Raw genomic sequence first — 15,463 nt, 5'->3', positions numbered from 1 at the left:
CGGGCTGCTGGAGCTTTGCGCCCGCTTGCTTAAGGAGCGGACAGCTGACGCCACAATCCGGCCACTGTTCCACAGCGAACAGGTGCTTCACTGCCTCGCTGCTGACTGAAGCAGGACACTTGTGGCTGCGAGCCGCACCGCTGCGCTAACGCCTCACGCTGCCTTCCTGACCACGGGGGCTGGAGGACGCCGGCTGCCTCAGAGCGGTCTGTCCAGGTGAGCTTCCTTCACTGAGCAGGCCGGGTGGAGACCAGATGTTTCCAGTCTCACTTTAAAGCCCACATCGTGAGCAGAGGCTTCACACGCTGGCTGTAAAGTGATCAATACGCTGCGGCCTCAGCTTTAATCTGAGCAGCCTCATCCCAGACTCACTGTGGATTATCAGTCTTTCCGAGCCCCCCTCCTCCTCCTCCTCCTCCTCCTCCTCCTCCTCCTCCTCCTCGGCCCCGGAGCCCGGAGCCCGGGCCGGATTAGTATGCATTGGACGGTGCGGGCCGGGAACACGCCTGTTGGGCTCACACTGCGACTCTGTGGAGGCTTTACCCATCACACCGCCTCACACTGATTGTATCTCAAGATCAGCGTTCAAACGCCGAGTGTCAGACTGACCGAGAAACCTGGACCGGTGGACCGGTCAACCTGAGGAAACAGAGTCACTGATTCCTCTTCTTCATTCTGATGGCAGGATTACAGGATTAAACCAGTTTCTGGACATGAAAGCTCCCATGTTGGACGGAGTTTCAGTCTCAGAGGCAGAAAGATGAAAAGTTAGAAGTTCCCCTTCAGAGGAATGGACACATAGCTGAGCTGCTGGAGAGGAGCGAAGCTTCTTTTGTTAACCACAGTGTGAGTCACAGACTCCAACAGCTGGATTCAATTTAGAGCGTTCTGAGAGCGAGCAGGCCTGCTTCACACGGCACGTCTCGCCTCTGAAGCCCGAGAGGCCCGTCGCACTGCGAACGCCGAGCCGAGAGTCGGTCACACTGCCACTCCTGAGCTCAGACGCTCCGACTGTCCTCCTGACACACGGCCTCCTCCGCCAGACAACTGACCAAAATACAGAAAAGCCAGGTAACGTCCCCCACGCTGCAACGCAACAGGATCCAGAGGCAACAGCAACGCTGCACGCAGAGGACACAGCATCACCACTGCCTGAACCCTGGGGCAGCCAGCAGGACCAGTGCATGTACCTGAGGATGACTGCATGTTACACAACGGCCAGGCACTCAGCCTGATCCCTGAGGGCTGCACTGGAGCACAGAGGATTACACACACACACACACACACACACACACACACCACAAAAAGTGCAACAACACTGAACATTATTCTGACTTTAATCCCACAATTCTGAAAATAGATCACAATAAAAATCATTCTGCATGGAAGCTCTGCTCCTCTGCTGCAACTTTAAAGTAATGCACACCTGGAAACGAATCAAGGGTGTGTGTGTGTGTGTCTGTGTGTGCGTGTGTGTGTGTGTGTGTGTGTGTGTTGCAGCTGAATGAGCCGTGCATCACACTGCTTCACGTTGAGCCGCAGCTCAAAGCGCAGTGAAGGCTGTGTTCTCACCTCATGGTCAGCGCGGTGCGGGTCTGAAGTCTGCCCGGGTCTGACCACAAGCGTCTCTCCGCTGAAGTTCGCCGCTGTTTGACGCCACAGGCGGGACTCCTGCGGCGTCAGGAGGGAAAACAGAGGGGGAAAAAAAACAAAAAACAAAACCAGGTGGATAAAAAAAGGACAGTCCAACACTACATGGTCTGGAGGGTCGGGGCCGGGGTGCAGCGCTGAGGCAGCGGGGACAGGAGACGCGTTCCGGCTGGTCGCTCCGCTCCGCTCCGCTCCGGTCGCTGCGGCTCTGCCGCTGCGCCCGCTGCTGCGTTCACGGACCCACCGAAATACAGCACTGCATCATGGACACGCGCACACACACACACACACACACACACACACCACACACACACACACACACCACACACAACACACACACACACACACACACACACACACACGGGAAGAGGAGGGAGCAGCGTGGGCGGGTGGGAAATGTAGGATTCTCCTCCAGACTCCAAACTGCTCATGTTGTCATGAAGTGAATGTAGTTGAACTTTCATTCATCACACAGCAGTGAGCATGGAAGCAAATGTTGCACAAGCTTCAGGAAATGGTCAAGGTAAACTAATAAATTAACAATACAAGAAAATAGAACAAAGATAAACATGTAATACTATTATTATTATTATTATTATTACTCCATTACACTATGACACTTCAGTTCTGAAAGTTTATTAGCTTCCTAAAGATCATCAGGACTTCATGGGGTCACAGCTGACTGAGCTTTCAGCCTCCTGGGGGATTGTTCATCCTCTGTCACACAAAAGGTCAGACTGACAGTTACTGGTATAAATGGCAACGCCGCTACGGAGAGTTCCATCCAAATAAATGAGTAAATAAACACATGCACACAGTTACAGAGCAGGAGAAACCTCAGATTCTATTGGCCTCTTTAAGAGGGCACGGTGGTGCAGTGGTTAGCGCTCTCACCTCAAATACCGAGCGATTGTCTCGTCAATAATATCGTATAATCTCTCCAGAGTCCTGCCAGCATCCTTCCTGGGTTTTGTTGCAGCCACAGTGTAGTTTCTGTCCTGGATGGTGTGTTTGACATTACCTCCTGCTGGTAAGCTGCTCTGCAGGGCTTGTGATTGATCAGACCTCTGTAAACTTCGTCCCTTTTCTGTCGGTTTTGGACTGATCAGCATTAGAAAACTTGGGTTGGAATACCGAGGCGATAACCTGCCGATTAAGGACTGTGAATGTCTGGGTTTGTCACTCCATGAAGCAGGGAGCTGTCCTGGTCATAGATTCTCTCAAACACCTGATTGTACAGTCAGACTCGAATAAAACGCACTTTTGCTTGTGTTGTTTATGTTGAACGATGAGCACACACCCAGGATCAGACACCATCGGTGCTTTTATTCACTCATTATCAGTTCAAAAAGTGCAGAAAACTAAACAGTCCAGCTGTTTTTAAACCCACCATACTGAAAATATACCTTTACATCTGAATTTAATGCAGCAAAGCACACGTACACCACACACACAGCAGTGCACTGTGGGTACATGTTGCTAGGTTACAGTAAATGTTGCATTCAGGGTCTGGTTCTATGTAGGGATTCTGTGAACCTGTTGACAGTCTCCTTTGTACTATGTGTGGCCTGTGAACCACAGCTTGAATCAACCTGCTGCAAATAAAATGAACTCCAGTGAAATGTCATTTGTCAAACAGCAGAACATGTTTTCTTTTGCTTCAGTGAAATGAGGACATATGAAAAACCCACACTGAATTAAACACTTTATCCTGAAGTGAAACACAGAGGAAGGTCACAGACTACGTCTTCTGTTTGCAGCTTTTTGAAGCTTTGTGTGTGTTTTCACACACTTTCAGTGTGGATTTATGTTGCTGACGCTTCACGAACAATCAGGCGGATCTCTGATCTCTGATCTCTGATCACTGATCGCTCAGTGTTGTATTCTGATGAAGCACAGAAATCCCTGAAACTTTAAGAGGCTACCTTTATGTTAAATCTACAGTCAGGACTTCCTTTGACATTTTTGTGCTCTTCAGTCTCATTCTGAGGGCCTGTTTTGGCCCGCAGGCCATATGTTTGACAGCCCTGACCTAACAGGAGCTGCTGTCCCTCCATGAAGCATCTGACCTGCTTAAAGTGACAGAAAACGCCAAATGGAAAAAATGGACAGTTTTCACTTAAACGCTAGATTAAAAAAATGAAGAAATAGGCTCCATACATATTTTATATTCCTATTTCATTCTTTTTTTTTTTTTTTTAATTTCAAATTCTGATTTGATTCGGCGGTGTATGTTTCATTAAGCCCCGGGTGTCTCACTCGTTTGTTGTATGTCTGTTTTTTTCTTGTTTTTTTGTTTTGTGTGTATTTGTTAAAGATAAAAACAAAATGTATTTTTAAAAAAAAATACAAAAATACAAAAAATAAAAAATAAAGTGACAGAAAACGCTTCCGCCTGCTTTATTCCACTTCATGTTTTTCTAGTGGACCAAACAGCAGAGTCATTTTGAGGCACTTTTACAGCTGAACAGCGAACTGACGCTGATGGCTAAAGCTAACAAGCTAAGCTAACAAGCTAACGGCTACCTTGTTAGCCACCTGCCAACTAAACTGGATCCAATCTAAACTTTAAAGACTGTAGAGAAGAGATTAAAGCAGTTTGCCTCCCGGACAGAAGGGACAGATGCTCAGTCTCCCTCATTGTTTTTAAGTTTATTATAAATTTCAGGTCATTTTTTGCACTGGTACAGCAGCAGTATACAGCGGCCACAAGCCCAGAGCGCCCTCTGCTGGCTGCAGACCATGTTTACACCTTGGTTATATCAGTCACTACATGTTAAATTAAGATATATTTGATAGATGAGTCACATCTGACTATAATTCACAGGAACGGAAAACTATGAGAAAAGATTCAACTTATACTCCAGAAAGTACGCTAAATACGTACTTAAACTGTCAGAACATGTCCAGGGAGGCAGGTCTGTATTTTCATGTACTTTGAAGTCAAACGTGAACAGACTTCAGCTTTGAATATCTTTGCATACATTGACAACTCTGATTACATATTCATATTCCAATGCAGAGAAGCAGGAATTTTACACATTTGAAAACATGATAATAGACAGAAACTCTAAATCCGCATTGGCAAATAACACCCCACACTCAGGGGATCCAGTACGTCGGTGTATACTGTCACCAGAACTCATCACCTATTAGCCAAGCTCCCCTTCAGCATAGATTCATCAAGTATAGTCCCTCTACGTGTAGACAGTCACTGCTTCAACCAGGCTGCTTGATTTCAGCTGACTGCCTGAATAATAATCTGATGGAGGATAGAACTGATTAAACCAACGCCAAGCCTCGTTGTTTGCATGCTTTATTTTGCACTGGAACTTTTGATCACCTGACAACACTAAGCTACACTGACAGCTCGAACTGTTGGGTGTGCTGCTCCTGCAGACAGTGGCGGAGGAGCAGATTTAATCAGCTCTGGGATCTTGGTGATTACTTGTGTCTTCATGTTTTGACTCTTCACTTTGACAGCAACGTTCAGCCTATTGAAAGAAACGAGGGGATTATTCCAGAGTAGCAGGTGTTTCTCTGGGTGCTTAGCAGGTAAATGATCTGCAGGCTGATCTGTCTGCACTTCCTCCTCAGCTGCAGTTCACTGTCACATCTGGCGCCAAACAGTCTTAGGTGTAAGAATAAATTAGAACTCAACTTTGCTTCCATCTAGTGGAAAACCTGTGAAATCCTCTTCTGCCAAAGCTCTCACATGGCTTCAAATCAATCCACAAATATGCAGTTAAATTAAAAACCCTGCAGAATCCTGTAAAGTGTCGGGAGCTGGACACATGTGATGAAACAATACATCTACTTTATGAGGAGACACCAGACAGACAGCTTTATTAAATCAAAGAATGTAGCAGTTTATAAAAGTAAAGATGTATTAAACACAATGAAACTCAATGAAAATAAAGAACTGGTGTTATTAACTAAGCAAGTCACTGCAGCAGACTAGTTTTTGATTCTGACTAGCTTTAAGTTTGCTACTAAAGTTACACAATGTTCATAATGTGTTACAGTTATGAAGTAACCCTGCAACAGAATATTTAGTTTCGGCCCGAGTGAGAATTATTTAGAGCATTTAAAGTACCGTCTGCGTTGAAGATTAGATCTGAATGATGCATAGACACTGGTTGTGTTCAAAATACTGGTGTACTATTCAAATGAAGTACGGCATCAAATGAAGTGTTTGCTGTGTTTCTTGGACAGTACATGGATTGGTGTATGCAGGAAACGGACAGACATTTCTCTTGTTAGTGACGTTTTCTGAGCTCAGTGCACCACAATGCATCGAGTGTCTTCAGGCTGGCAACAGCTTTGTTTGTGATCCAAGCTGAATGGTGTTTGTGTCATTTATTTAGTTTAGTGCATTTTTAAGGTGCAAAAGTAACCGTGTAAATTTCCAAAATGTCAGTTTATCCAAGTGTTTGGGAATTTGCTGTAATGTTTTTTGGAGATATCAGTTCTTTTAACGTGATGCAATTCAGCTGCTTGCAAAAAATTCAGCTTCTTCTTCGTCTCTTCTTCGTGTCTGGTGCACTTCTGATGTGGATTGAAATTGCAGTGTGTTTCTCTTGCAGTTGTTTTGGAGTTGTGTGTGTGTTTTTATATATTTACAGCATTTTTCCTTTGCATTTGTTTTGTGATTTTGCAAGTCTTTGCTTCTGCGTCGTTTCAGTGATTGCAGCATTTTTTCTCCTGCGGCACTTTTTTTCTTACATGTGTTTTATGTGTTTGTGAGTTTTTGGTTTCGGCTCATTCCTGTGTTTGCAGCGGTCTTGCCTTTTGCGGCGTGTTTGCACCTGTCGGCCACCGTAGATTATAACCACAACTCCAAAGATTTGGAGCTTTTGGTAAATTGTTGTTGTACACTGAAATATTTTCCAAGGTATTGGAATTGATTTACAAGTTTTGTTAAATACTCTTTTAGGGCAACTGATATTGCTGCATGACTCAAAAAGGACACATCACAATCCAACAAATCAATAACAAATATAATGTCTCTTTCAGACCAACTGTTCAAGGTTGATTTTCTGTTCATTGAGAAATTGACAAATTGCCTGTTTATGAAAATCTGACAATTTTTTAGGATTGCAATTTAACAGCTATTCCATCCATTTTGGCATTATTTCTTCCTTATGTCCTTTATCGTTTGTAGCATCTTAGCATCAAGGGCGCTGTTACAGTAATGATCTCGGTGGCATTAGCCTCGTCAGCCACGCTAGCAGCACCTGCTGGCAGCGTGGAGGCTCCACAGGGAGGCGCTGATTTGCGGCCTCCTTTGGTAGAATCTTTACTTCCACAAGTATTCCTCTTTCAGTGCGTAAAATATGAACAAAACAGCACAGGGAGGTTCCCAAATATTCAGACGTTGCCACTTAAAGTTATAGTGCAAAGTATCTCACGAATAAATGTAAATATGCCAGGTTTTCTGGGAACTGTTGGAGGATGCATCTACTCTCTACCACGCTCCATAGTTGAGGGAGATGCTTTGTCACACAAGATAGTGCCTCCTCAGTCCCCCCCCCCACACACTCTGTCAGCTGGCTTTCTGGTGTTGTTTCTCTGCCTTCTTTGAAAGAACTGCTACCTTCCCCGCGGTAGCGAGCTGCCAGGACTGGTAGCTGACGAAGGGGTCGAGGTGAGGTATCCATCAGGAGGACCTGACAGGCAGGTCACTGTCTGGACCAGAGGGCTTCAGACTCAGGCACAGAAGAAATGACAGCTGGGAGTCATTCTGAGCAGCTCCACCCAGGCCCTGGTGGTCCCGGTCCACCTCATGGTCAGGTGCTAGGCTGTGTTGGACCAAGCTGCTGTGGTCAGGAAATAGGAAACCACAAGCCAAGCACATTTCATACGAGGTGGCCACAGGCTGAGATGGAGGCTCGTAGACGAGGCTATTAAAGGTCACGGTAGGCTCCGGGTCTTGCTCTGCCTCGACTCGTCCTGATGCTGTCGCCTCGGTGTTCATGTGGACCCTTGAAGACCCGTGTCTCCCTGTAGCGCCGCCCACGCCCATCACAGCTGAAGGGGAAGTAGTTCTTGTGCTTCCTCTGGTGTGACTCCAGCTCCCGAGCACTTTGTGATGTTTGGCCACAAATGAAAGAGGGATGAGCCTCCTCAGGAAGGCTGCTGGGTTCAGGCCTGGGCCTCTCCAATGGAAACATGAAACTCCTCCTCAACCAGGAGCTCCAGCACCGTGGTGGGATGTCCTGTTAACAGGGGTGGAACAAAAGATGGAGTCACGTAAGTATCTGGATTTTTTGTTAAATAATTTTAAAATCAATATTTTTTTTATTCGGAAATGTATTTTTTCCCTCCTCAGAGCTGGGAATTGAAGAATTTCAATTTAAATCAAATCAGGAAAGAAGCATTTGGTCCCTCCCTACTTATGAAGATGTGTCAGTCCAACTCGTCCTGGTAGGAGGAAGTCTGATGGCAGAACACACAGGACAGCAAGGCTCTTCCTCCTGATGGTGGCACAGTGTTCACCCAGTCAGTGGAGAATGGCTCGGAAATGTTGGCACCGGTGCTCATCAGGTGCGCAACATGGGTTCTATGATTGTGTTGCTTTTGTAACAGGTTATTCCCAACACTAAAGTTACCAACAGTCGATGTAAGAGTAGGTTTCTTACACAGGGGTGTAAATTCTGTCTTCTCTGTCCGCTCTCAGTAAATAAACCAGATTGTCTTCCTGCTCACGACTACGCTCTGTCACCAGCAGGGGGGGCCCAAGAGCAGCTCACGTTTTAAAATTCTTTTCACACGTTTACTTATAAAATTAGGTGATAATTTCTGCATGTTTGGGTGATGATGAGTGTAGTATCAGAGATTTATCATTGTATAAAATCACAGTTTCATGTAAACAGACCTCTGCTGGGGTCGCCTCCCCTCTGTCAGAACTGTGCTGCAGGCTGCGCTGCAGGCTGTGCGCATGCGCAGTGCGCCTCTCAGCGAGGGTTGCCACAACCATCGCGTATCAGCCGGGACGTCACGTGTTTGAGCCAAAAGAGGCGCGTCCCGTACGGGACGTTGTTTGTCCCAGCCGCATGGGTAAAGGCAAGATGCATATATATTTTTTTCTCTCTCTGTTCTGAAGGCTGTACGGCACGGCATGTAATTCGAGGGCCCAGCCACCAGGGGCGCTAGAACCAGAGCAGCAGCGCACCAAGCAGAGTGAAGAAGAAACTCACCGTAGAGCTGCTCCGTTTGGCTCAGAAGAAGAACACTGACGACGGTGTAACCATATGTGGAGTTTGATGTTCGTTCAAGTTCAAGTTTCTGTTTCTTTTCTGTTGATCTGCCGCTTGTGCGTGCCTCCATATGTAACGGAGTAGAATAGATGGGTTTCTGTTACCCATGATCCTCCGCGGCACGCCGCCATGACGTGTGTCAAGCTAGCACGTTCATGTTCACTGCGTTTTGTACCTTGTGATAAAAAAATTGAAGACAGTGTCCTCCAAACCTGGCGACAAGGTAAAAGTTCCTCACCGAGACACATTGGAAGAAGTCTGCAAGGCAAGATATGATGAGAAGCTACTAAATCCAAATGTGGATGTGGAGTGGGCGGGGCTGGTTCACGAGGCCAGTTCAGCAGGTAGCGGGTCCAAACTCTGTCTGCTCCGCTTCAACATGTGTAAAAAGTGACTGAAATGCTGTGAGCATGATTTCTTTCAATTGTGTCTCAAACAATAAGCCTTAATCTCACTGACTGAAGGCTCCAGCTGCACTTTGACGATCGAGTGTTTGTTTTATAACAACTTTAAAATCCTTATGCAACAATTTGACACGCCCCCTTCACCCGCGCCTGCCGACACACAATGCTACAGAAGGCACGGTCCGTCTGCTCCATCCCAACATATTTGGTGTCATATGAAACTAGAAAAGCTGCTCTTTAAGATAACATCAGGCAGAATATTGTCTGAGCAGACCACCTCCCATCAGGGGCAAAACAACCTGAAAATCGATCTTCACATTTCACAGCCAGCACCTCAGATCACATGTTTCTCACACACTTCTTTGCCAAATCTCAAAGCTGTTCACACCAAACACAACATATTTTATTTCCTTACCGTTTTGTGGCCATTTCTCATCTATCCACGCTCTCCTCTGACCAAAATTGACTTCATAATCTTTTAGACAAGTGAAAGAGCGTCGTGCGCCACAATGTTTAGATGCTGCCTCATGTCGCCATCTTGTGGGTCATTTTAACATTATAGACAATTTAAATTGATTGTATAACACAAAAAAAAAAAAATCAATAGTAGCCCTTCTAATCTGTTATTGTGATTTTGTATATCATTGTCAAACGTGCAGGTATATTTAAGTATTATGTTTTGAATTGTGACCTAATTTCTTCATTTTATATTTTTCAGGTGGAATATAAAACTCTTCAGCAAATCGATTTTACTTTAAAAGGAAGCTGGACTCAGCTTTGAGAACTGGAGATGCCCCGCCGCCCTTGAAGAAGCGAAAACTACCGGATGTGACAGACCCAGCTTCAGAGGAACGGAGTGATTTGTACAGCAGTTTGCATAAACTTAGATCCAAAGGGAAGAAACCTGCAATTTTGTCCTTGTGCCAAATTCTGCTCAACAGTATCAGTCTGCATCACTGGACAAGAAGTCGCCCTTAGGTACTTTCAGAACTTTTTGATGGGAATTACATCAATGCTGAAGAAGAAGAACTAAAAGTCAAATGAGAAACTGTGTTTGAAAAGTTGTGTGTAACAGAAGAGGAAGCAACAAACTGTGAGTTGGATACAAGAACACAAGCAAACTGCAAACAATGGTTTTCTTCTCAGAGCAGGTAGAATCACAGCTTCAAAAATCAAAGCAGCTTGCAAAACTTCACTTGACAAACCATCACTAAGCCTAGTAAAAGAGATATGCTACCCAGAGTTTTTCCAATTCTGCTACACAATGGGGCTGCCAACATGAAAAAAGCCGCCAGAGAACCATACAAGAAAGAGATGGAGGAATTACATGACCACTTTGAGATCAGAGACAGCGGCTTTGTAATAAATCCTAAGTTTCCTTTCCTAGGTGCATCTCCAGATGCAGTAGCTTCCTGTCACTGCTGTGGCGAAATCGTGGTAGAAATTAAATGTCCATACTGCCGAAGGGACAAATTTGTAAGTGACGAAATAGACTGTTTAGAACAAATTGATGGACAACTGCGTCTAAAGAGATGCCATGCTTACTATTTTCAAGTGCAATGTCAGATGTTGCTAACAAATACAGAATGCTGTGACTTTGTTGTTTGGACTGAAAAGGACTTTTTTTGTACTGAAATGTTGACAAGTGCCTCACTCCTTTTCAAACATTCCATTTTTGGGTGAACTGATTGGAAAAATGTACTCTAAACCAAGATTACCAAAAGCAAAAGCAAATAAGATTCAAACTTCAAAGGACAGTCTTTATATGTGTTCGTCAGTCCCTACAGGGAAGGTGATGACGATGTTACTGGCTGTGACTCAGAGAACTGTCCATACGAGTGGTTACATTTAAATGTGCAAAGATAAAGAAAGTACCAAAAGGAAAATGGTTTTGCAAAGAATGCAAGAAAGAAATGCAGGCAAAATGAAAAGTGCATGTAAAAAAAAGTCATTAGCCAGCTGGTCTGCTGATGTTACAGGACAAAACACTGTTTATTGTTGTTTTACGTGCCTGTAGGTGTAAAGTTGTGTTTTGCTTACCGTATTTGTTGTTGTCACTCTAGACATGTTGAATAAATAATAAAAGGTACATGAATCCGCATTCTTTACATTTCTTCAGGATTAATCATACACGTACTTCAAATTGATATTATTTCAACAAAGAGAAAAGTAAGAGAAATCAAGCAAACAATAGTGTACACTTTTGTAAGACGGCAAGCAATGGTTTCGTTGGTGACAATGGTGACAAAATAGACAAAAGAGGCTTGAATATGTCAGTCACATTATGAAGTCGTGTGTTTCAGTCCCTGAGGGGAAAAAAAATCTGATAAATCATGCAGATATAAGCACAGTGACAAGCTTATTCACAGAACTCGGTCAAACAATATCTGTCTTCTTCTTCAGCAAACTTTTCTTTCAATAACCTTGGCATAACAGATTTGATATTATTTTATTTTAAAGAGATGAGTTTGCTGAACAGCTTGACAGCTTGTCGAATATGTATGATACATATTAATGCATAACTTCATAAATCACAAATATCAATCAAGTGGAACAACTGAGTCACACACATTAGTCAGTACACAACAAACTGGCAATCTTGTCATTAGTTGGTGCGCTATCAGAATTGCTGTGCAGATGATCAACAGGCATACTGCCCTGTAATATTCTGAATTTGTTTCTTACTAATCCAATAACTCGCTCAACATGGATTCTGGTATGAGCAATCTGTCTTGTGGTTTCAATTTCCACTGGAGACAGTTGACTTGTACCCCTGGTGAAAGCTGGCATTTTAACTTCAGCACAACGAAGTCCCACACTTTCTTTATGTCAAAGCCTCTGTCTGCAAGGACAATATCTCCAGGTAAAAGTTTGTCCAACAAGCCGCGATGTTCAGTTATGTATTTGTCAGATGCTCTGCCTCCATATCCTTGTGATAAAAATGAAACGGCACCCTGAGGAGTAATCCCAATCAGAAACTTTGCGGTATTGCGGTGTTTGTAACTGGACCATGTCTCAGATCTTGCAAGCAGGTTTGAAGGTCTTTCAATGAACACTTCAAAACAGTCAGCAATTATTGACACTTTAACTCCGAAGTATTTTCGAAGTTCCATAGGCATTGATAGTTGAAGTTCTTCTCTTTCTGGCCACAGAATGAGTGGTTTTTATCTGATGTACATCACATGAATTGTGTCAAGAAATACTTTTGAAACACAACTTTTAGAAATGTTAAACTTGAACGCTAACTCAGGAATTTAGTCTCAGTTTTATTAGCACAATCATCATTTTTTTCAAACTTTGACAGAGAACACAGGGTTTCCCTCAGAAAACTTGCTAAGCCTGGGACTTGGACTGGACTGATGGACTTGGACTGCTAGAGAAGCCCACCGTGTTTATGAAAAAAAAAAAAAAGTTGACAGAAATTTTGAAATTACGACTACTTTGTGTTATTGTCAGCATTTATTAACATTACTTAAATGCAGAGTTTTACAGAAAGCCACAATCTCAAAATAAAGTTTTAACAAACACAAAAAATAAAATTAAAATAAATATCAAATGTTTTCACCTAGGTTAAATCCTAGTGAATCTTAAAACAAGCCGTTGCTGTTCACATTTAAAGTTAAAATAAATTAACAAAAATAATAAAGTGCAAACATGATCAAGGTGTAAAAACAGGGCACTCAGAGGCTGGAGAGGTCTCTGCTGGACTGTGTGACCTCGTCTACTTTTTGAATGAAAAACTAAAGAAAAATTACTGAAAAATTATTAGACTGCTTACAGTTATTAATATTCTTATGTTCTTTAAGTATTTGTTGTTTATTTGGAGTTCACAGCAGTGCATAAGCCCAGCAGTACCTCCTTCAGTCCAGCAGAGGGCGCAGTGTCACTGTTAGATGTGTAGTGCGGTGTGAAGCAGTAGAAGAAGAATGTGTATGAATGGAGTCCTCCAGACTGACGAAGCATGTTGTTCGTTCTGCTTCATTAAACAGAAGCACCGCAGTTCCACCGTTTGGACAGTGAATCATTCTGAGGATAGAACACGGACCATTTTGGATTAAATTCGCTAGTTCGATGTTTCCCGTCGCGACTCGCAGAAGGCTGCTCTGACCATAGATATCTTATATAACACTGGATACCTCGTCTCCGCTGCTGGCCAATGAAGTCGGACGTCCGCAGACGTCGGCCATCTTTGTACGGGAATCTGGCTTGCTCGTAACATTGTGTTGATGAGACATGAACTGCTTAACAAGCTATAACTTGCTCAAATTTTTACCGATTTTCAAACGGTTTGGTTTGTAATAAACATCAAATCTCTGTTAATGACATGACATATGTTTGATGAGCATGGCATGCCTTAAATATATATAATAAATATATATCATATCCTAAATATTCATAATATTCTTCATATTAGGCTCCATGTTCAAATCCTTACACTGAGATATATTTATAGCACTTATGAATAATTTAGCCATACATGTCCATATTTTTAGTTTTGGTGAAAATATTTTAAGACGTGGCAGGGCTGTAGTGGAGGCTGAAGATGAACAATTTACCCACCTGAAACTTCAGAAATACTTAAATCTCATGAACCTCATTATATTGAATGTATTATATTATTTTTCATTAATATATAACATTAAACAGTAACCTTCCACATTATTAAATCTTTTGTGAATGTATAATGCCCCCCCCCCCCCATAGATTATTTAAACATGAAATAGTGAACCCGAAAACACATTGTTTAAAAAAAATATTTAATTTGTCATTGTAAAAATTTATAAAAGGAGCTCAGAAAGTCTCAAGTCAAATAATGGAATTACAGTCACAATATAATTAGGTAAACGAATAAAAGGCAACTGAGTCAATCTCTTGATCAATCAATTTTTATATAACTCATAGTCACAACAGCAATGACCTTATAGTGCTTTAAGATGTTCCATTAAAAAAATTCAGTGAATTAAGAGTATAAACGTCTGCACAGATCACCAACCTTACATTGCTTTCTACAGAAACTCTGACAGCTTTCCCGTACAAAGATGGCCGACCTCTGCGGACGTCGTGGAATCTGCCGTGAGGCATCTAGTGTTCTATAAGATATCTATGGCTCTGACGACGCGCTAACATCCAAGCTAACATGCTAACTCGCACCGGCTCTGCCTCATCAAGGAGCCGCGGCTCTCTGATGAAAATACTGGTTCTGTCAGTTTTAATCTCATTGAGGGAAACCCTGAGAACAGTTCTTTCCACCTGGTATACTAGGCTCCAGGTAATTGTAAACAGTCATCAAGGTGTCATAGTCCAATCCAGTGCAGTGTTTTGCTTTGTTGTCATCCATCATCTCTGGTGAAAACATAGTTTCCTTTATTCTGTCTCTCAACTCCATATTTTCACTTGTGAGTTTTTGCACTTCCATTGTCATCATATCCAAGAGTTTTTCATTGGTTGGTGTGTGGTCTGGTTCTTCATTTTCACGTCCAAAAGTAGTTGCTTCATTTTCAGTTTGGTTATCATCTCTGTATTAATATTGGTACTACAGGGAGTAGTGGCCGCTTTCAACTGTAAGAGTGCCTCTGCAGCCTTAAGTGGATGATAAAGTGTCACTGCATTTCTTTTGGGGGGGGGGGGGGGGGTGCAGGATATAATGTCCAGGGTTATTGCGCATATTCTACACAGTAATCTGACAGCAGTGGGGATGACAGACCTGTGGTAGCTCCTTCCTGCACTGAGGGTCTCAGTCGGCCTCTGAAAGAGCTGCTGAGCTGCTCTACCGTCCGGTGCAGTGGCTGAGGGCTGCTGTCCATGATGATGATGATACTTGAATGATAACTGTCTCACATTATGCCTCAAATACAAACTGATCAAACTGATTATGAGTTATTACAATCCTGTTACTGTAAGTGTAAAGCAGTAGCCTAATGTGTTTTTATAGTCTGTAACAGGTGCCAAAATGTTGTTTCATATGTGTTTTTGATCCCCCCCCCCCAAACCCATTTTTTTCAGCTGCCTGCGGGAGGTATCCCTTATTTCAATCTTTTGGTGTTGGCAACCAGGGTTGGGGAGTAACGTATTACATGTAACGGCGTTATGTAATCAGGATACAAAAACATTTTAACTGTAATCCGTTACAGTACACACAAAAAATATGTA

At 43.1% G+C, this 15,463-nt stretch overlaps 1 protein-coding gene across 2 annotated transcripts in view; it reads right to left on the bottom strand.

Annotated features, from left to right (window-relative positions):
• enah (ENAH actin regulator) overlaps positions 1-1,703 on the bottom strand; it is a 42,958-nt gene extending 41,255 nt beyond the window's left edge. For both annotated transcript variants that reach the window (XM_030109951.1, XM_030109953.1), the window contains exon 1: positions 1,573-1,703. In XM_030109951.1, the coding sequence (XP_029965811.1) occupies positions 1,573-1,577 (5 nt within the window). In that variant the 5' untranslated portion in view covers positions 1,578-1,703. The remainder of the gene's footprint in view (positions 1-1,572) is intronic.
• Between the last annotated feature and the right edge of the window lie 13,760 nt (positions 1,704-15,463).

The sequence above is a fragment of the Salarias fasciatus genome, chromosome 15 (genome assembly GCF_902148845.1).
Source record: "Salarias fasciatus chromosome 15, fSalaFa1.1, whole genome shotgun sequence".
NCBI lineage: Eukaryota > Metazoa > Chordata > Actinopteri > Blenniiformes > Blenniidae > Salarias > Salarias fasciatus.
The sequence above is the reverse complement of the archived record's forward strand: the minus strand, read 5'-3'. Positions and strand labels throughout refer to the sequence as shown.